The 22,347-nt window shown below is 37.8% G+C and overlaps 1 protein-coding gene across 1 annotated transcript in view; it reads right to left on the bottom strand.

Moving 5' to 3' along the window:
• LOC119419522 (histone deacetylase 4) overlaps window positions 1–14,341 on the bottom strand; it is a 151,130-nt gene extending 136,789 nt beyond the window's left edge. Inside the window, exons 1-2 of the mRNA XM_037686857.1 lie at window positions 14,203–14,341; window positions 3,603–3,742 (exon numbers count right to left, since the gene is read on the bottom strand). Of these exons, the coding sequence (XP_037542785.1) occupies window positions 3,603–3,624 (22 nt within the window). The 5' untranslated portion in view covers window positions 3,625–3,742; window positions 14,203–14,341. The remainder of the gene's footprint in view (window positions 1–3,602; window positions 3,743–14,202) is intronic.
• Between the last annotated feature and the right edge of the window lie 8,006 nt (window positions 14,342–22,347).

Below are 22,347 nucleotides of genomic sequence, written 5' to 3'. Positions count from 1 at the left end.
TTTTTTTTTTTTTTTTTTTTTTCCCCCCCATATTTATAACCAATTTTTGGCTGAGATTTGATGATTTCATTCATTTTGACATGGAAAATATTGAACACTACCATTTTCAGCCACTAGAGGACCCTCGACTAATATGGCAAGCCAAGTGTCTCATTAATAGGTAAAAGTGGCTATTAATGAGACACTTAGCTTGCCATACAAAGCCACCTTCGTCTCGCTCTGGAACTCCTGGAGCAAACGTCAAATCAGCTGCATTTTGCCGCACCGCCCAGACGAAATGCAGCCGATTTGACCATTAAAGTGCATTTATTAAGGAAAAGTTAAATTGAGACACATTTACTATAATGTTAAGCAAACAAATTATTTGGTTTTAGGCGGTTATCTTGTTAAATTTCGATGAAATGCACAGCGAGTCCTCCTTCTGCGTGCTCCCGCAAATTGATTTTTGAAATGCAGCTGAATTGACCAATATAGTGCATTTATTAAGGAAAAATTAAACTAAGACACACCTTTGCTATAATTTTGAGCAAACAAAAAATTGTTTTTATGTGTTAATCTTGTTAAAGTCCTCCTGTGTACGCTCCTGCAGTACGCTCCTCCAATTGATTTTTGGTACAACGCCGGCCCATGTTTCCAGGTGGTCTGCAGTGACGCAAAATAGATGCGACTTATACAGTGAAGCAACTTTTTTTTCCCACTTTATTAGACATATTTGGACTGATGTGACGTATACGGCGGCAAGTACGGTACAAATACTGTACCATATTATGTCCATCTTCGACGGGCGTATAAAAATATCATGGGATAAAATCTATGCATGGATGTTATAGTCCTAAAAACATATTTAATTACAACCATTTGTCAGATGAGTGGGAAAAATATGTGTTTTTGACATAAAAATATTATCGCCCACTTGTGCGTCTTTGTGTTTGTGTGTTACCAAAATATCCATGAACTGCTGGACACATTTTGTGAAAACCTGCAGCAAATAATCGCTGTTTAACCGACCTTTATGACCTCTGTTTATTTCTGCTCTTAAATAAATAAAAAACTGTGCTGATAATAATTATCTTAATGTAATTACTAGCATAGAAGACAGTCAATCAGTGAAGCAGTTACACAAGCTGTTGAGTTTAAATAATGTAAAGTCATATTAGGATGGAGAGACTCGTGAAAACAGAAAAAAACCTGCATTCCATCAGAGGAAGGAACAGGACGACCAGAACTATCCCAAAAAGGAGGAAACCCAGCAGTTTATAAAACAAAAAATGATTCACAGGGACGTTCGTTTCATTTTGAGACTCGCTTTCCATAAAAACCCAAACATGGATTGAACGCTGGCACGTCCTAGAAGCTCAAAGCCGCCTCGTCATCACGAATAAGATGTGGGAAAGACATTAGAGGAGCAAAAACATGACAAGACTGCATGCTACCAACAAGCTGCTGGTTTTTATTCTCGTTTGTTTTGGTTAGTTTGTAGAACATTTTTAACATTCTCTACAAGGCCTCCAGCAGCAGATGGGCCAGCTCTGTTTGAGACCCAAACCAGGGAGTTGCCTTGACGCAAGACCCCTCCTGCCCCCCTTACGCCTAGCTAGGACAGGCCACCGATTACTGCTGCTGGAGAAATGAGAGAAGTGGAGGGCAGCAGGGTGGGGGCTTAATGGGGATGAGAGTTTTTTTTATGTTTTTGTTCTAGTTCTGTTTCCAAGGCTATAAACCCTGTTCCAAAATACCAAGTAGCATGACAACATGGCAGCCCGTGCCACCCAAGTTTAAGTTGGACAGAAGGCTCTTCAGTCCTTCGAAGCGGTGGTTTTAGAAGAGGAAATTATGATGTGTCATATGTGGAAAAGGGCTTAGTAATGCTACTCAGACTGAAAGGCGACAAGGAGAAAATGAACCACTAACAAGACATGAAATTGAGAAGTGAGAGCTCCTTTCCCAACGTCCAAGATACTAAAATAGAAAAGTCAGTTGAGAGGTTTATACCTAAAGCTCACAACTTTCAGCACAATCATAACTCACCTACTTTGGTCCAGTCTGGAAACATCTGATACCTAAAAGAAAACTGCTTAGCCATGTCCCGATTCATGCTCTATAATCCAGGCAGAAAAATCCAACTAAGTTAAGTCAGGTTCTCTGGATGGTTTCTTCTTGTTGAAATGTTTCGTCTTTCATCCAAAAGACTTCATCAGTCCGAGGAGCCACAACAAACTCAGTCTTATAAATGCCACCTTCGCATCAGCTTGATGGTGCTTGTATGGTTGCTTAGCCATGGTTGTGCCATGTTTACTTGTTAAGTAAATATTAGTTACCTATAGAATTAAAGGCTCAGCTCTTCTTGGAGGAATGCATATCACCCACTGCATACACAGACAGAGTTTTAAACTAAGATTGTCTTATCTTGAAAAATTACAAGTTTTGGGGTTGGGGGTCAAATTCTGAAAATAACATTAAATTTAGCTTGTGGTAGATAGCTTGATGTACGTGTTGAGGACAACTCTCAAACCACTCCAAATTCACACTCAGTATCGGTAAAGCTTTTTGTTCCAAGGTCAGTAAGCTGCATCGGCCATCTTAAACTGTGTTGACTCAAAGAGATCATCAGTTTTAGTTGTACGTCCAGCAATTACCTTTTAAGTTTAATTTAATTCCGTCCAGTTGTTCATGTGAAAGTTAACCAACAAAAATACAGTGTTTACTCCAATAGTTAATGGTAGTTTTAAACAAAGATTTTGTACAATCTGTTAGCATGCTAAGTGTCTGTTTGAGATGGTGCTTTAACTAATTTTAGCTCAGTATCTGGAAACGTTGCTGATCTATAGCCATTTTGTGTTTGTAGCCTTTCAGCAACTGATGATAAACATTTCTATAACATTGACACTGATTGGTTAGGACAGATGGGTATATTTTTGCAAAAATATGATTTATTTTGTTCAATAAACCACAAATTAGTCAACTAATGTTTATAAACAAGTAAGTATATTCGGTATAAAGCACTAAAAATTCAGCAACTTGAAGAAAACAATCATAAAAACATTTTGAAAGTGATGGAGGGCGGAAAATGAAATGAGGAAAGTACGACCCACATCATTGCTTCATAAAGTGACGTAATCAAGAAATAAAAAGAGGTACGTAATGACAGGAACCATCTGAGTCTGTCAGGACATTCACCTTCTCTCTAACCAACATTTCTTCCTCTGTATAATCTAACAAACAAATATTCTATAGCCTCAGTAAAAACCATGCTGTTCTCACTTCTGTAATGAGTTTATACTCCGTCGTTATTACTTTTGGATTAAAACGGTAAAACTGTGAGACACAGCTGATCTCGAGTGGGACACATTGATCAGATACAAAAACATAAGTCAAACACAGTGGCAACTCTCCCCTCAGGAAGCCAACAAAAGCTGAATGAGTCAGTATATACAGTATACGCCATTCATACTTTCAAAGAGTCACGAACCAAACAAAGCTGGACTTACAGGGAAAAGTCTAACCAGTGTCATCATGTGCTGCAAAAATGTATCCGCGTTAACTTTCATAGATCCCACCTGTTCACAAATCTACAGAATAGGACAATATTTGTTACATCTTACCTTGCCGGCTGTGAGAGCTCATAGTTTTATTAACTGGTGAAGTCTTGGCAGGGAGAACACTGGAGTTTCAGTGCACCTCTTCGATGAATATGGAGACCATGATGGTCTGAACAGGCCAAGTTCTGGGTCCTTTGGACAAACTGTGAGGTGAGAACAAAGAGAAGTGTTTTCTTAATGTCTCATATTCCAAGCAAACACACAAAGCATTGCAATAGCCATCTAGAATTGTGGGTGAGTTCTTAAGGTAGACTAACAGTATAAAAGCAGGATGGGATTGACTGCATTGTTTTTGTGCAGTACAGTGGAACAAAGCATTCATAGCTCTACCTGGTACTCTTGTTTTTCCACACCCAATCAGGGAAAGTTTATGAAATTGCTCTAAAAACTACTTATCTATCGAAATGCCCTCATTTTTGTTCATCTAATGCCCCATTTATTGAACCATAATGAGGCTTTGCAGTAGAATTACAATTTTAAGGACTATGCTGCAGTTATATAGTCATTAAAGGAAATGGCTCTTTTACTGTGGTAGGTTTAAAAAACTATAAAAAATATATAAAAAGTCATACTTAGACTTGAACGTCAGTCAGTAAGTAGGGCAAAACGATGACGGAAACTTTTTTTATACTGTCCTGTAAATATCTTACCCAATTAAAGTCTTTAATTACAGAAACACCAATGGCAACATTCTTTTGGTATTCAACACTCGATTCACTTTTTAAAAATGATCCAAGTAGTTTTGTTTTTTTTACTTGGAAGCAGCTGACCAGTTCAAATTATGAAACGACAAAAACAAGGAGGAAAATTATTGAATTAATGACAATTTGTCAATTATACCTGAAGATTTTTACTAATTACGCATTATATTATCATTTCTGAAGGAACTTTTAAAAGAACTGAAAGCAGGTTTAACTACAAAACTGGAATGGTTTCTGACAGTGGTAGATGGGACGGGTGGTCGCCATCTTGCTAGGTGCTACACCTATCGCTCTACTGTTTACATGTAGAAGCCACACACTGGTAAGTTTTGAATGCTGTATGCTGTCATCAGCCCCAAAATGTGAAGAAATAGCCTTATTTTACTTAAATAAACAAATACCAATCATAATGTGAAACAACAGACAGGAGTATTCTGTAATGAGTTTCTAAGCGATCGCAGAGGCAAAAATCAGTGCACTATTGCTATAACTTTATTTAGTGCTATAATCATTGTAGACCAGTATGTAACTGCCTGTTAAATAATTAATTTCCATATATACTTAGTCTAACCAGAGCTCTGCTGCCAGTGTCAACAGTTAGACAAATAACTTATAATTTATACTTCTTTGCACAATTCTGGAGATATGTAGCCGTGCATAGCATGCACTTCACGATTCAGACGTGGATAACTGAGTTTCTCCTACAGTTTGTAAAACTGGCCTGTTGTGTTGCACGCAAGTTTTACTGACATTTCTAAATGATTTTGTTTTTTTGACACTAATTTTTACCTGCTCTCCAATAAACGGTTTAAATTTGCAAGTATTTTTCCTACACTTGGATCTCTTTTCAAATGCATCCTCTTCAGAATGGCACTTTAAATCGGATGAGAGTCTTTTGTGTTGGTGAAGTTAAGTTTCCCGATGCTTGACAGAAAAACGGCTCCAGGAACCTCTTAATAAACTTTATTTCCCCGAGCAGTCTGAGGCGCTGTCGGGAGTAATCTCCCTGGCGTAAAAATAACGTGGTCGGACAGCAAGCAGTAAACAACAATTAAGAGACCCCTTGCATAGCTCATAAAATGAACCATTCAAAATGCACGTGTGCCAAGAAGACTGCTTCAACCTCTCAGACCTGAATGAGTATGAATTATTGAGCAGCTGAGAAGGATTAGATGTGTTGCATGTGTGCTTTGGACTGACTCGTTCCTGATTATTTTATTGTTGTTTGCATAGATGAATAAAAACATAATAATTTTAATAAAAAGCTCAATTCTCCAAGGAATATTGCTCACCCTGACTTGTTGCCAGTTTGCGCAAACCTTTTAAATAAATCAATTTCATGCTCATTGTAAGTGTGGAGATGACTCTCAGCTACTACCAGATTAAATTTTAGTCTAATTGCTGCAAAACTATAACTAACAATTTCTGTTATTTGTCTGCTGGCTGTGGTGACTCCATGTTAACTAGTTGAAGATGTTTACTCACTTCAAATATGTCCGGTCAGATGTATGGTTTAAAGACAGACGCATGCAAAAACATTACCAGCAGCCTGTAGCTTTTTGGCGGCGAGCAATAAATTTAGGACGTTTAGAATCGAAGTTAAAAAAAAAAACGGGTGACAAGAGAGTAAAAGGGAGTACACAACACTGTGGCAAAGTATGCTTCAAGCACTACGTAACACTAGTCCCTACTTATTGTTCGAAAGTGAACAGCGTCGGCTCTGATAGCGAGAACTCTGGTGAAGCAGCTGTTGGCACAACCGACCGAAGACGACAAACAAGAAGGTTCGGTAACAGGATCTAAACGATGATCACTTCCTGTTGATTGAGAGCGCAGGCACCCCGAGGAGAGCTGTGTTTTACCTCATGTCTTGTAGGAATACGGCTTTAATTTAGATTACTGTGTTTTTAAAAGCACTAATGCACAACAAAAAAGTCATCTCAAGGCAATTTGGAAAGTAAACATTTTAAATTTGTGTCCACTTAAATACCATTCAATCAAAGTAATTTAAAATACAGTTCAATTAATGCCACTTATAATCCAAATCAAACCAATTATCACTTTAATCAAAGCAATACACTCCAGTTTATTATTGCTTATGAAAGGTTGGCGATGATGTATTTGCCTGTGTTTGTTTTATAGCAAAATAAAAAAATCCCATGAACCACTGGACAGGTTTTAATGACACTCTCAGAAAGTAACTGCTGGATGTAAATCTACAAGTGAATAACCTTTGAGGTCAGCTTGATTAAACATGGCACTGCAGGTAACTGACCTTTGCAAACACAACAATGGTTACAGGTGAAAGGTTAAAAAGGGGAAATGGTTACAGTTATCAAGAAAGCTCATCAGAGATTCTACTTCCTCATGCGGCTGAGACGAGCTGGACTGGGACGCTCAGTCCTCACCTCCTTCTACAGATGTGCAGTGGAGAGCATCCTGTGCTCCAGCATCAACGTGTGGCATGGAGGCTGCACAGAAGATGGTTGGAGTCAGTCTCCCCACCATCACAGACATCTACACCTCCAGATGCAGGAAGAGGGCCACCTGCATCATGAAGGACCCCACTCACCCAGCACACACACATTTTGCCCCGCTCCCCTCAGGAAGGAGGTTAAGGAGCATTAAGTGTAGAACCACTAGACTGAGGAACAGCTTCTACCCTGAAGCTCTTAGACTCATAAATCCCTAACCAGGATAATCACTGTAATGCCACTGCAATTTTTGATATGTGCCTTATCTGTGCTGCTGATTAGCCATGCTGCTGATCTCTTGCCTTTAAGCTACTGCATTCATACCCATCTGCTCACAAAAGACTCATGTTCAGGCTGTTGTTTAATACACCATATCATTTTACATTAGTGTTCAGCATACATCTTAGATCCTTACATACCATTTATTTTTATACTTTGCTATTTTGGATGTAACTGGGACCTGGAGTACACAATTTCGTTCCACCTCATGTACCACATGTGATGCGAATGACCGTAAAGATCCTTGAACCTTGAGGTGAGTAAGTTTCACCAGCACTGAGGTCAAATGTGGTGAGTTATGTAGTAGCTGAGTCAGTCACAACACATATTAACTGTGTGGGATCTTTGTTTTAAACTTTGGCATGCAAGACGACAAGCAATATGCACTCCATTAAGGAATGCTCCTTTTTAACTGTACTAGTATTTACTATATAATATGTAAATTTGGTAATACAATGAAAATCACTTCTAATAAAATAAACATATTCCAGGTATGCCTGGAAATAAACTGATGGAGCAAACTAAAGCAGCATTCAAAATTAGATCCAGAGTTCAGCATTGTACGTGTTAACATCAACTAATCAGTGATGTCATGATGCTCAATAATCCAGGTAGATAAATCCAACAAGGTTGAGTCAAGTCCTCTGGACAGGTTCTTCTTTGCTGAAACGTTTTGTCTTTTTTCCAAATACATCTTCCGTTCCTGAGACTGAAGAAGTATTTTGGAAAAGAGATGAAACATTTTCAACAAAGAAGAACCTGTCCGGAGGAGCTGACTCAAACCTTTCTGGATTAATCAGTAATGTACTCTCTATGGCTCAGCTCGGAAATATTTTGAGGGCTCTACGGGTAAATAAATGTAGCATTTTTTTAAGGAATTCACCCGCTGCCTTGCATGTCAAAGTTTTCAAGAAGGTTCGGGTTAGGTTTATTTGTCATTTGCAAAATCAACACAAGGTCACCGACGCAATGAAATGCTCAGGACGAGAAGAACCGTCTCGACTCACCCCCAAAAAAAACAAGAAATATCAAAGCATGCAGCAAAGTAACATACTAAAAACAATATTAAAAAATGCTACTAAAAAACAAGGCGCCAAAATTGAAAAAGAAAAACATCTACAGTGTGATAGCAGTGAGGTTCTTTCAACATGAAGGTTCTGTTCTGTTAGCAGCATGGTCTTGTTAGCAGGTCCAGTCAGCAGCTTGATGGTAGGGGACCGGGAGCACCGACTGCAGTTTTCTGGCCGATCACCGATCTCTAAAAAGCCTGACCTGTCGATTCCGATTTTGTCCGACACCGATTTTGTTTTATAAGCGACGCTGTCAGGTGTTATAAGTTCACAATGCAACTTCAATTTTCCAGTCTTATTTTAATGAAAAACATACCCTTGAACAACATCCTAGAAACAATACAAACTTGTTTTAACTTACAATGAGGTAGTGCGCTGAAATATAAATGAAGTTTAGTCAACTGATGTTAAAACTACAAAAAAATCAGTTTCTCATGTATCGGCCCATCTCCAGTTTCTCAAAATTACAGAAATCAGGGCCCATAAATCGGCCGGTCGATTTTTCGTGCATCCCTAGGCCCGCAGCAGCTGCCCTCACAGAAAGAAAGAGTATTTACAGTATTATGGATGACTCAATTACCACCACATCAAAGTTCAGCTCAATATATCCTGAAGTGGCTGAGTTAAAGCCATTTTCATGTACCCTGACACCAGGGGTGTCCAAGTCTTGTCCTCGAAGGTCACTACCCTCAGAGTTTTCTCAGCTCCACAGTTGGTGTGAATCAATGTATGATTAACACGCTGCAGAACATAAAGAGACACTTTAACTATTGAATCAGGTGTGCTGGAGCAGAGAAACTTCTAAAACATGCAGCACTGTGGCCCTCGAGGACCAGGACTGGACACCCCTGGCTTAATCAGTTGTAGAAATTAAATCTAATGATTTCTTTCTGAGTGTCAGGGTCAATAAAAAGCAGCTATGACAGCAAGTGACACACACTACTGTGCAGCCATCATTGCAAGTTCACAAGCAGGGAGGCCTTCCACAAGTTAACTCCTAAGTTTGAGTTCCACAAAGTTTGAGTCCTGTTTTATTTTAAGTCTTCCTCTTATCTGGTTTTAAAGCTTCTCTTGCCAAGAGCCAACCTCAATCAGAAAATGCAAATAAACTATAGAGCACTTTAATTTGACCTTTTTACCATTTTTTTTTTTTTAAATTCAAATTAAAACAAAGTTATCTAGATAGACGGACAACAAAGAGTTCGACATGTATCAATGGGCAGGTTCAGTCCAATCAGATTTTACTGCCTGCTTGTAAACCTTTGTGTGTAATCGAGGTACAACAATACATGAACGACAGAAAACAAAGCTCCTGCAACATGCTGAATGGGTGCCTAAATTGTTTACAAATTCCTGCTGGGTGGCAGCGTCCCGCCACCTTATTTGTCCCAGAGCGCACAGCGGCAATAACGAACCCCATTAGAGTTCATTAGTGTGATAACATCAACTAAATGTCCACAAACAAGCAAACAGTCCCCGTGCCAGCTTGTGCTGAATGACGGGAGAGGTTGGATCAGACCTAACCCAGTGGAACTGAGCTAAATGAGCTCATGAATGGACTTACGACAGGAAAAGACAACTAAACCAAACGTTAAAAAGATGAGATGCTCGTCTAAGGTTTGATTAAATAGTTCCGTCATGTCCGATAGTTTTTATTTTGCAAGTAAAAAAAAAATGGCCGGCAGGTGCGACAAATTATTAAAAACAAAAATCAAAGTTCGAACAAGCATCGATGTTCGTTTATACAAATATAAGACAGGCGATTTGTTAGCACTCAGAGTATGTGTTGGGGGTCACTCTCAGCTACTACCACAGAAAACTTTAGCTTAATATCTGTCAAATTGATCCCTTTATGGGCACTCCGCCACACTGAACACACATCCACCCAGATGTGTAGGGAAAATCCAGATGAAGTTCTTGTTTCAGGTCTGTACAGATACAAGCTTTGTCCTCACATTCTACAGTTTACTCTGAATTTAAAGACAGTGTGAATGTTTTTTGCAGAAGAACTTGCTGAAATTAGCTAAAAAAAAAGGCATGCTGAAGCATAGTTGAAAACATAGAACAAGTTTAAATCAGCAGGAGAAAGCAGAAAGAACACAAATGTTGAAATGTGTGCAATAAATGTGGAATTAGCTAAAAAAAAAAACTCATAAGCATGAAAAAGGCTAAACAGCTGAAATAAATTAAACTAGCAGAAAGAAGCTGAAGAAACATAACAAGCTGAAATTAGCAGAAATAATTTAATTAGGCTGAAAGTAGAAGAAATGATCATAAAACAATTGAATTTATCTGAAAACAGCGAATATTAGCTAAAATATGCTAAAAAGTTAGCTGAAAAGGTAGAAAAAGCTTAAATTAGCAGAAGAAAGCAGAAAGAACACCTTTGCCCAATTAGGCTTAAAGAAGCAGAAATGAGCACAAAAAGTGGAAATTACCTGAAAAAAGCTGAAATTAGTACAAAAAAAAAAAAAAAAGCTGAAAAGTAGCAACAAAACCAGAAAGAAACTTAAATTACCAGAAGGAAGTGGAGAGCACATTTTTGCTGAATTTGACAGAAAAAAAAAAGTTTAAATGAGTGCAACAAAAATGGAATTAGCTGAAAAAGCTAAAATTAGCATAAAACAGCTGAAATAGCAGAAAAAACTAAAACTTGCAGAAATAAGCAGAAAGGCGCAGAACAAGCTGAAATTAGCAGAAAGACATTAAAAGAAGCACATAAATATTGTAGTTAACAGAAATAATCTGAAAGGAGTACAAAACAGCTGAAAACTAGCTGAAAAAACAGCTGAAATTAGCTGAAAGTAGAAAAAAAATAATTTGCTCAAGGAAGCTGAAAGAAGCTGAACCAGAACAGAATGTGAAAGAAGCAGTAAAAGGTTGTAAACAGATCTAAAGATTTGAAGGAGGTAAAATGAGCTCAGTTCATTTTCTATGAGAAAAACAGTGGCAGAAAAGGCTAAATGTTTCAAAAAGCCAAAGTTGCACCAATACCAAAAGTCATAGCAGGATTGTCCTGAACAATATGATTTATGATTTGTTGAAATAGCACAACAATTGTGGAACGAGAAAGATGCAGAAAAATATAGGAAATAAAAATGGATCACAATAGTGTGTATGCTTCATAAACATCACAATTATTTGGACCTCATCAGTCACGAGTGAAGCTCAGCCACAAGACATTGTACATTCCAGCATGATCACCAGGCAAGAAATAGGAAAGTACCGGTAATTTAAATATTTGTTACAAAAAGAAGTCCTGGAATGAATATTGCAAACCACAGTCTTGTGAACACTTCATCAGAACGTGGAGAAAAAACTTAGTTTTCTTTCAAGTTGTAATCTGAGTTTGAACAGTAATATATATTTTTTATATATATCCACACCCCAAATAATGAAAATAATCGTTTATACTGCAAAACTCTGACAAAGCAGTTTCCTCCAGAACAGTGGTCTGCAACCTTTACGATCAAAAGAGCCATTTGTGCGCCTTCATTCACTAAATTATACGTGTCCAGAGCCGCAACAGCCTGCTACAACTGTGATTATCAAGTGGTGGCCCATGGGCCGCTTTAGGTTTGTTGGAGGGTTTTTTGTGTCCAGTAGGGGCCACATATTATAAAGCTAAACATATAATGATTTTTAAACATTTATTGATATTTATACAATTTAAAACAAAAGAAAAAAACGTTCTTGTAAAGGAAAAAAAAATGTACCATTCATGTAAAAAAACACTATGCAGACCTGTGAATTTTTATTGGTGGAAAAAATAGTTATTTCCGCCCTATAATCACACTGTTTTGCATAATTTACATGCCCTGAGACTTGCAGGCCAAAGCGGCATATTTATGTATTTTTTCTCATATTTATAAACCAATTTTGGGCTGAGATATGACCGTTTTCATTCATTCTAACTGATTTTTTTTAGCAGTACCACTTTCAGCCATGCTGTTGTATCATGTAATATGTTAATGTGGCTATAATGACAAATTCAAAAAGTTCAAGATAAAAACAACTGGACTTTATTTATTATACTTTATACTTTCTTTTCCTTGAACTTTTTTGAATTTACCATGTCCTGGATGACTGAGAATCTTCACCAGCTATTAATGACGTAATCGGCCTGCCATAGCCCCCACCTTCCTTCTGCTCGCTGCTTGGACCCACCATCAAACCAGCTGCACCGCCCCGGCAAAATTCAGCTAATTTGACCATTAAAGTGCATTTATTAAGCAAACGTTAGACTGAGACACACATTTACTATAATTTTGAGCAAACAAATAATTGTTTTTAAATTTTATTCATGTTAAAGTCCTCCCATGGCCTCCATTTGGCAGCCCATTGATTTTTGGCACACCGGCCCACGTTTCCGGGTTGTCAGCGGTGACGCGTAATAGATGCGACGTATACGGCGAAGCGACATATTTATGGATTTTTCCACTTTTATTTATTAGACAAATATGGACGGATGCAACTTATGGCGACAAGTACGGCGGAAAATACGGTAGGGATAGAAATAAAGCATAAAATTAAAGTATTCTAGTTCTAGTATTTACATATTTGCAAAATGAATGACCAAAAAACTGAAGTATGCAAACTACTGATACTAGCTTTTTGTTGTTGTTGCTATAACAACCAATAAAATTCAGATTTATATTAGTTTTGGTCAAAACTTGAAAGAGCCGCAAGTGGCCCCAGAGCCGCAGGTTGCAGATCCCTGCCCCAGAAGATTGATCTATTTGGTAGTTTTGTTTTTCCTCAAAGTAACAATAAACCATATTTGCTCTTTACTATGAAAATAAAACAGATTAAGCCGATATACTTTATTCTATTTTATTTCTTCGTGCTTATTTGTTTTATTGTCGTTTATTTTTAACATTTCTCTCACTGTATTTCATTTTATTTGACTGTGAAGTTCTTTGTGAAAACTGAGCTACAGTAGTTGTGTGAATGTTCATGAAGCATCCACACTATTGCCATCCATTTTTCTTCCGTACGGTTTTTGGCATCCGCAATCTTTGTTCCATTTCAACATATGTATCAAAAGGTTCAGCTCGTTCAGGAGAAGGATGCTATGACTTTTGGTACTGGTGCAACTTTAGCTCTTTGAAATAAAATTAAATTAGTTCTACTAATTTCAACTTCTGCTCCTTTCAGCTTATTTCTATTTGTTATTTCAGCTACTATTTAGCTGTTTTTGTTAGCTTTTTCAGCTAATTCCACTTTTTTTTTTTGCACTCATTTCAACTTTCGTGTTCTTTCTCCTGCTGATTTACACTTGCTCTACATTTTCAGCTACGTTTCAGCATGTTTTTTAGTTAACTTCAGCTGTTTTTCAGCAAGTTCTTCAGCATTTCCTGTGAAAATGCAAGTTCTCTAGTTGTTGTTTTTTTTTCCATTCAACCTTTAGTTATTAGTTATTATAGGTTAGTCTCTTTGAGCCACGAGGACTCATTTACAAGCGAGAGCTGTTAAATAGCCTTTACTTGCTTTTGTTTAGAAATAAAAAAAAAGGGTTTAAATGTCTAGTGGATGATTCTGATTTGGTCCTGGATGCATGCAGAGCCACTTTCAGCTGGTAAAGGGTTAACAGGAGTTAACAGCCCTGCTGCTGCTGTGTTTACACTTCATGAAGACAAGTTTACACCCAAAGCTGTGGCTGTGGAAACTGCTTTCTCCTCACACACAGGAAAATTATCACAACTAATGGAATAAACACGGAAGAAAAGAAGACAAATAAACCGTTTAAATCGACTTCCCTGACATGTTTCTGCAGAGTTTGACACCATTTCGCCAACAGAGCGGTTTAAAAAATGACTCAAAGCCAAAGTGTTACACAACACGTCCAGCTCAGTCGACATTTTTTTTGTTTGTTTGTTTGTTTTGTTTTGTTTTAAAGAAAGGTCCATTCCAAACTGGTAACATTTTCTTACGCAACACCTTTCCTTTCTGTTCCGCTGGTTCTAAAGCAAAAACAAACTTAAGAGGAAGTTTAATCAACCTGAAAACTGCGACTCCGAGAGGAAAGCGTCACAACACACGGGCAAGAAGAGGAGAAAAGAAACGGAACCGGGCCCACCTGGGCGCGAGCTGCTTGTTAACCCCCCCGCTCTTCTACTTCAGCATCCACGGTCCGGCCGTACAGGACACCGTCGGTACCGGAGAAACTCACTGAGCCGACAGCTCCGCCATACTGGACTCGTCACGTGAATGGGAGGGAGGATGGGTTGGGGGAGAGAGAGAGAGAAGGGAGGAGAGAGAGGATGATTGACTTGTTTGGGTCGTTTGTCCCCAAAAAAACTAAAGCAAAGACATAACAGAGCCTGGTCTTAATATGGGGGAGTGGTGGCGCAGAGGTTGGAGAAGGCGAGCCTGCTGTTCAACTCCCCAGACCAACAAGATCAAAAGTGGGAAAGGTGAAGCACCCACACCTGCCTCCACCTTCATTTGCCCCACTCTGGATCCTTGAGCTTGACCCTTAACTAGGCCTGTCGCAACAAACAATAAATAAATGAAAATTATCAACCTCATTTTAATTTATCGGCTTTATCGTTTCTTCGTGTCTACTTCTACCGAAGACACTGGATCACAATAAGCTCAACTCCGGTGCTCTTCACTGACTCCTCCATTTCTCTTTAAAAATTCATTTCAACCGTCCAAAAATCGCGTTTTTGTATCGTTAAAAGCAGCTAAGCTACGAGTTAAGCTAGCAGGCCGACCTCGGGGAAATAAACCTCCGTCTTGTCGAAGCTCCAAAATTCATGGTTGAGCCCCGTGCCTTCGTGTAAAAAGTTTTTCTCTGCAAAAAGAAGATGAGAACTTGTTTACTGATTTTAATTTTTTTTTTATTAAAAGCTTTGTGTGAAAAATGCTATGCCAAAGAGTTCAAACCACACTGAGCGTCCATCATTTTGAGAACCGAGACAGCACATGTCACGTCAAGGGGCCTCCCTCCCATTTTCCTCAAAGTGTCACGCTGCTCTCGCCCTTACTATCCATCCTTCAGTTCAAACAGTTATACTGCCATCCGGTGGTCGAAAGAAGGTACTACTTGCAAAACAATTTAACAAACATTTCTTCTTAAATTTGACAGTAATTACTAAATGTCAAACAATATTTTCGTTTATCGCAATAATTTCTGAGACATTAATCGCCCAGCAAAATTTGTTATTGGGACAGGCCCACCCTTAACACCCACTATCTGCACCCTAGATCGCAGCTCTCTGATCCACACAGAAGGCTGTGGTAGCTCGCTGGTCTGTGGTTGCGTCAGGAAGGGCATCCAGTGTAAAAACAATTGCCAAGTCCTCATGCGAGTTAGTTCACCGTGGCGACCCCTGAAGAAGGGAGCAGCTGAAAAAACAAATAAATATATTACAAACACACACTAGGGGCTGAAAGAGGATATACAGAAGTTGTTGTGAGTCAAGGTGGCAGTTGTCCCAGTGTAGTGGGTATACTGTGCTTAGAAACCAAAGTACACCAGTTAGTACAATGGAATTGTCAGTTTATTTTGATTTTTAAGCATATTGAACATTTCCAATTTTCTCTTATTCTCTGGATAAACGTACAACAAACTTTGTACAACAGTTGGCTTTGTATTGAAAACATGTTATAGAAATTATAAAACAGTATCAAAGCAAACTATGTTCAAGTCTTAGGTACAGAATTATACAATAATTCGTTGGATAAGCGAATGTAATAAACAAGCGCTCCATATAGATAGATTGTTACGGAAGCGTTTAACTGCCGTTTAACGTATCAATGACACGTGCCTAATATGGCATGTATCATTGGGCACTTTTTAAATGGGTATACTGAAATTCGTAAGCTTATCTAGGGGGTATACTCCGTATACCCGCGTATTGCGTAGACTACACCACTGTCCCAGTGGTCATTGGAGCATTGGGTGCTATGACCCCCAAACTGGGAAAAATGGCTCCAAGAGATCCCAGGAACAACCTTAGATATCTCTGTCCAGAAGAGCGCAGTCCTGGGAACAGCTGAGATACTGAACAGAACCCTCAAGCTGCACGGCCTCTGGTAGAGGACCTGAGTTTGAAGTGAAGACTAGAGCAAGCTAGAAGTTTGGGTTTATATATATATATATATATATATATATATATATATATATATATATATACACACACCAGTATATCTATTCTGTACCATCTTCGTTATTGTTTCTAATAAAGAGTGATGTTCAAAACCAGATTTGATAGATAAGACAAGAATGAACGCTCAAGCACAAGTTTTGTCCCAAGTTCCTTGACGAGGCAGCGCAGTCAGTGTTAACTGGTTACAATGGTGTCTCAATAATCCAGAATCTACCCAAACCATATATTTGACCAATCAAAGGTATTTTCCTTTTTTTCTTAAAAGTTCCACCAAGCTAACTGTTCTATTAGTAACTATCTTAACTAAACTATTAATTACAGTAATTAAAGCTTATTTCCTTTTCCGTATTTACAATGAGCATGTCCGAAGTGCCTTCCCAAGAAGAGATAACATTGCAAAGGCCTAATTTTGCTGAAAGTCTTATAATAAAAATATTAAGTGGAATAAAGGCTCAAACATATAAAAATACATATTTCAAAATTTTACATAAATCAAAGCAAAATAATTTACAATGGTCAAGGTAAATACATTTAAAGTACGTTAGCCAGCCTCCAAAGGCTTTTTTTTTTTTTTTACACCTTCCACCTTCTCAGTTCAAGCTTTCCCTGGGATTTTTTATTTTTTTTAATGCCAATATGATTTTCCAAACTGTGGAGAACATGTGGGAACCTGTTGGCTTCAGAGGAGGATTTATTACTGGGTGGAGGGACATAAACGGTGGATTTTCCATGTAAGAAAACAAAGCGTGTTCTCACTGAGGGATGGGCTTTGTTAATAGAAGTTCAGCATTATGGCTGCTTTGTCTGCCCTGAAGAAAATTACTTACAGGTTTTGAGACAAACCTGACTGTTTTTTTTTATTTTTTGTGAAACAAAGACTTTCCTCTCTTGATAAGTAAACTATTATTTTAAAAAGAACTAATGCCTGTTTAAAAGCCCTTCGCAACTAATTCTAATGCACGTTAGAGCCGTTTCTCACCATATAGTGTGATTTGTTGTGATCAACCGTTTTCCTGGTGAGATCCACAAAACTTTCAGTGGTTCGTGAGATATTTTGCTAACAGACAGAAATGGACACAGACCGTCTTGCGGTGGCGAGATGATAATCAGGAGACTTGTTTGCTTGTTTTGTGAATGTTTGTGAAGCATTTATTGTGATCCATTTTTCTTCCGTATGTTTTTCGGTGTGATTCTTGTCCCGCAGTTTAAGCTAGTTCAGCAAAACATATATCAAAACATTTGGCTCTTTTAGGAGACGGGTGCTATGAGTATTGGTATTGGTGCAGCTTTAGCTTTTCGAAATATTTAGCCTTTTCTGCCATTTTTTTTTTTTTTTTACAGAAAATGAACTGAGCTCACATCCTTAAAATTTTAGATCTGTTTACAACATTTTACTGCATTTTGTTCTGCTTCAGCTTCTTTCAGCTTCCTTGTGCAAATTTTAAAAAATACTGCTAGTTTCAGCTAATTTCAGCTGTTTGTCAGCTGTTTTGTGCTCCTTTCAGATTATTTCTGCTAACTACAACATTTTTGTGCTTTTTCTTACTTGTTTCTGCTAATTTCATCTTGTTGTGCTCCTTTCAGATTATTTCAGTCAGAGATTCTTTGTCATTCACATCTCATGTGGTACATGTGGTGGAGCGAAATTATGTACACAGGGTCCCAGTTACATCCAACAACAAAATGCAAAAGAAAAACAGCAATAACATCTAAGATATAAACTAAGAAAAACATGCACTAAATATACACTAAGCACTAATAGCATAAAAAACATTACGTAGAACATCAGCACAAACATGAACACGAGTCTGTGTGAGCAGATGAGCACGCACAAACACACCAACACTGAAACGGATCAGCAGCAACACAAAACAGATCAGCAGCAACATGATGTGATTATTCTGGTTAGAGATTCATGAGTCTAACAGCCTCAGGGTAGAAGCTGTTCCTCAGTCCAGTGGTTCCACACCCAATGCTCCCCAATCCCCTTCCCAAGGGAAGCGGGGCAAAAAGTGTGTGTGCTGGGTGAGTGGGGTCCTTCATGATGCAGGTGGCCCTCTTCCTACATCTGGAGGTGTAGATGTCTGTGATGGTGGGGAGACTGACTCCAACAGACTTCTGTGCAGCCTTCACCACTCTCTGCAGAGCTTTTCTTTTTGCAGCTGTGCAGCCTCCATGCCACACGTTGATGCTCGAGCACAGGATGCTCTCCACTGCACACCTGTAGAAGGAGGTGAGGACTGAGCTTCCCAGACCAGCTCGTCTCAGCCGTCTGAGGAAGTAGAGTCTCTGATGAGCTTTCTTGATCAGGCTGGTGGTGTTGTTGTTCCAGCTGAGGTTGTCATTCATGTGTACACCCAAGTACTTGTAGCTGGAGACCACTTCCACCGCAGATCCTCTTATGTTCAGGGGGTCGCAGGCGTATTTGTTCCTTCTGAAGTCCACAATCATCTCCTTTGTCTTCTTCACATTGACGCAAAGGTTATTCTCTTTGCACCAGCTCTCCAGGCGTTCCACCTCCTGCCTGCAGCTGGACTCATCACCGCCCGTGATGCATCCCACCACCGCTGCATCATCCGCAAACCCCACAACGTGACAGCCTGGATGGGTAGCTGCAATTTCTGCAAGTTTCAGCTTTTCCTGCTGTTTCAGCTTTTTTTTTTTTAGTAATTTTGTGCTAAATTTAGCTTTTTCAGCTAATTCCACATTTTTTAAGCTCCTCCCACTCCTGGTAATTTAAGCTTCTTTCGGCCTTTTCAGCTTTTTTTTTTTTTTTTTGCTAATTTCAGCGTTTTTAGCTAATTTCCAATTTTTTTTTTATTTTTTTATTTTTGCTAATTTCTGCTTATTTAAACTTAATTCAGCAACTATGTGTTCTTTCTGTTTTCATCTGCCAACTTTGGCTTGTTCTTCCATTTCAGCATGTTTTTTTTTAAGCTAATTTCAGTTCTTCTGCAATAAGCATTCACACTGTTATTTTTCAGGAAATGAAATTGTTCTATTCTAGTTATTTCTGATCCTGGTAGGTGATGTTTTGGTACCAGGAATATTGTGTTTTATTTTTATTTGTTTATTAATTAAAAAAAAAAAAAGTTATTTTAGCTGCTCCCTTCCTCAGGGGGCGCCACAGAGAACTAATGCACATGAAGACTTGGCAATTGTTTTTATGCCATATGCCCTTCCTGACTCAACCACAGATCATTGAGCTTCCACAGCCCTCTGCGTGGAGGGAGCTGCCATCTAGGGCACCCAGGGAAGCAGATGGTGGGGGTTAAGGGCCTTGCTCAAGGGCCCAGAGCGGGGCAAACAAGGGTGGAAGCAGGCGCGGGTGCTTCACTTTTCCCACCCACATTTTGATGTTGTCAGTCCAGCGAGTCATCCGGCGACCTTCTGGCAATGGACATAACAACACAAAGATGAATTCAATGGACCACGGGACAAGGCATCCGCAATAACATCTAATGTCAAGGTGGTAAGGTTGTAAAAAAAAGAATAGGAATATTGTGTTAAATGACAGTAAAAAAAATGACCATGTCTCCATAAAATACCATTCACCTCCTAAAAGTAATACTGGACTGTACCATCCGGGGAAGAGGAAGCAAAAGGACATCGGCGAAGTCTGCGTGCAGCCTGAAAGTATGTCCTGAATCCACGAGCATAAAAAGCCTCAGCTGAATGTTTAAATGTCACCGTGATGATGGATGGTAGTTAGGTGGTGACTCAGTCCTTAAATGAGCAAAACTCGACAGTGCTCCAAAGAATGGATTGAAGAACTACACTACATTAGGAGAACACCTCACGCTGCCTAAAATGGTGCAGCAGGAAAACACCAACGCTCACAGCAAAAAAAAAAAAAAAAAAACTCACCTCGACAAAGCTTTTCTTCAAGATAAACAACAAAGATGAACTTGACATGAGAAGATGGAATAATTAGTAAGTATTTAGTTAAGCGTGGTCACATTAAAGAAAGGTCAGGACCACACTGACAACATAATTAGTATTGTCTACAGTTACACTATGGATCTTTAAAATGAAGCAGTTAAAGAGAGTAATTGTGTCTCAGCGCACACATACACGTTCATATAGGACCTCAGCGAGTGCAGGAACATGCATGGTCACACAGCAACATCTATGAGTCAACGTTTCTACCTGAAGGAAGAAATCTATGACGATAAATTAGTCTCATAAGTATGGGGTGCCGTTTGTAAAGTTGCACAGTCAAAAATTAATAGCAATATTCTCGATAATTTAACCTTTCATATGGGAAAAAAGCTTCTTCTTATTTTCAAAGTTATAGTTTCACCATGTTATTCATACATTTATAAATGTCATAGTTCCAAACTAAATATTTAATTTACAAGCTAAATATTTTATTTACAAACTAAATACTTGCAAATTAAATATTTAGATTTGCACTAGATATTTAGTTTACAAACTAAATGTTTATGTCCAAGCTAAACTTTTAATTTACAAACAAAATTTTCAACTTGCAAGTTGAATATTTAGTTAGCAAATTAAATATTTATTTAGGAAATTAAATGTTTAGTTTGAAAAATAAATATTTAGGTCAAAGCTAAATATTTAGCCAACAAATGAAATTTTTCGTTTAGGAATTAAATGTTTAGCCTAGAAATTAAATGTTTATTTTGGAAATTAAATATTTAGCTTGGACAATAAATATTTAGCTTGGAAATTAAATATTTCATTTACACCTAACTATTTAGTTCACTAACTAAATATTTAGCTTGCAAGTTAAATATTTAGTTTGTAAATTAAACATTTATCTTGAACATAAACATTTAGTTTGTAAACTAAATATTTAGTGTGGAGCTAAATATTTAGTTTACTATCTAACTATTTAACTTGCAAGTTAAGTATTAAGTTTGTAAGCTAAATATTTTGCTTTTATATTAAATATTTAGTTGGGAATTATAACATTAATGTATGAATGCCATGGTGAAAATATGACTTTGAAAAAAATCAATTTTTTTCTTATGAAAGTCTAAATAAACCAAAATATTGCTGTTAATTGTTGACTGTGTAACTTTACAAACGGCACCCATACACAAAAGTACAACACATTTGCATGTGTATAGTAAGAGCCACAAGTTTTATAAATGTATACTACCAGTTTCACAAATGCATAAACAGTTTTTCAAATGTACACATCTCAAATTGCACAAGTAGTAAAATTCTGCACGTACAAATTGTCAAATACACGACAAGACGATCGCATGCAGTCGAGGCAGAGCAGGTCCAAATCCCATTGCACAAAAATGAAATGTTAAAAATAAAAATTATGTAACACTCTTTAAATCATGTTGTTGTTTCAAAACAAAACAGTTTTGGAAGAAAAATCAGGAATTTTTGTTTGTAATTAAAAACAGCCAAATTAAATTTCATAAATAAAACAACAAAACAAATGAAATCATGTCTCTGAATCTGTTCGCCACAGAGAAGGAACAAGATGCTTAAAGGGAGGACCTGGGGAAAACCTTATTGATGAAATGAAGGCTAAAATAGATGCTCAAGAAAAATGACAAAAACAACTGAAAATTAAAAAAGAAACATTTTAATGCTGAAGTACATTTCTGAACAGAGAAGTGTCAACAAATGCAAAACAAAGACAAAGATTCAGGAGCAAATGTAAAAACATTGCAAAATATATATGTTGTGTTTTTGCAGAGGAAGAAAATACTAGAAATATTTTTCCAGGTTTATCCGCAAGAAGAAAATGTTTTGTGAACTGCAGCTGAAATACACTTCAAAAATGGGTAGATTAATCTTCTTGAGGAAAAACGAACAGGAATATATATTTTTTTATTTTATTTATTTTAATCGTACAGTGCACAAAGTTAACGTTTTTAGAATCCAGTAGTGTCAATGTAAGCGTATGTGTTTTGTAAGTTGTGCAAGTGTATTTCAACAAACCGAAAGTGAAAGTATTTAGACCACGAAGCGTTGCAAAATACTGACTTGAGCACATTAGTAACTATAAAAAGATCAAAGGTGTTCTGCAGATCTGCACATGAGGTGATGGAAAAAGACTAAATAAATAGACTGATGTGTATATATATATATATATATATATATATATATATATATAT

The sequence above is a fragment of the Nematolebias whitei genome, chromosome 13 (assembly GCF_014905685.2).
Source record: "Nematolebias whitei isolate Nwh7 chromosome 13, NemWhi1, whole genome shotgun sequence".
NCBI classification, from domain to species: Eukaryota; Metazoa; Chordata; class Actinopteri; order Cyprinodontiformes; family Rivulidae; genus Nematolebias; species Nematolebias whitei.
This window is presented reverse-complemented; position numbering and strand designations above follow the sequence as displayed.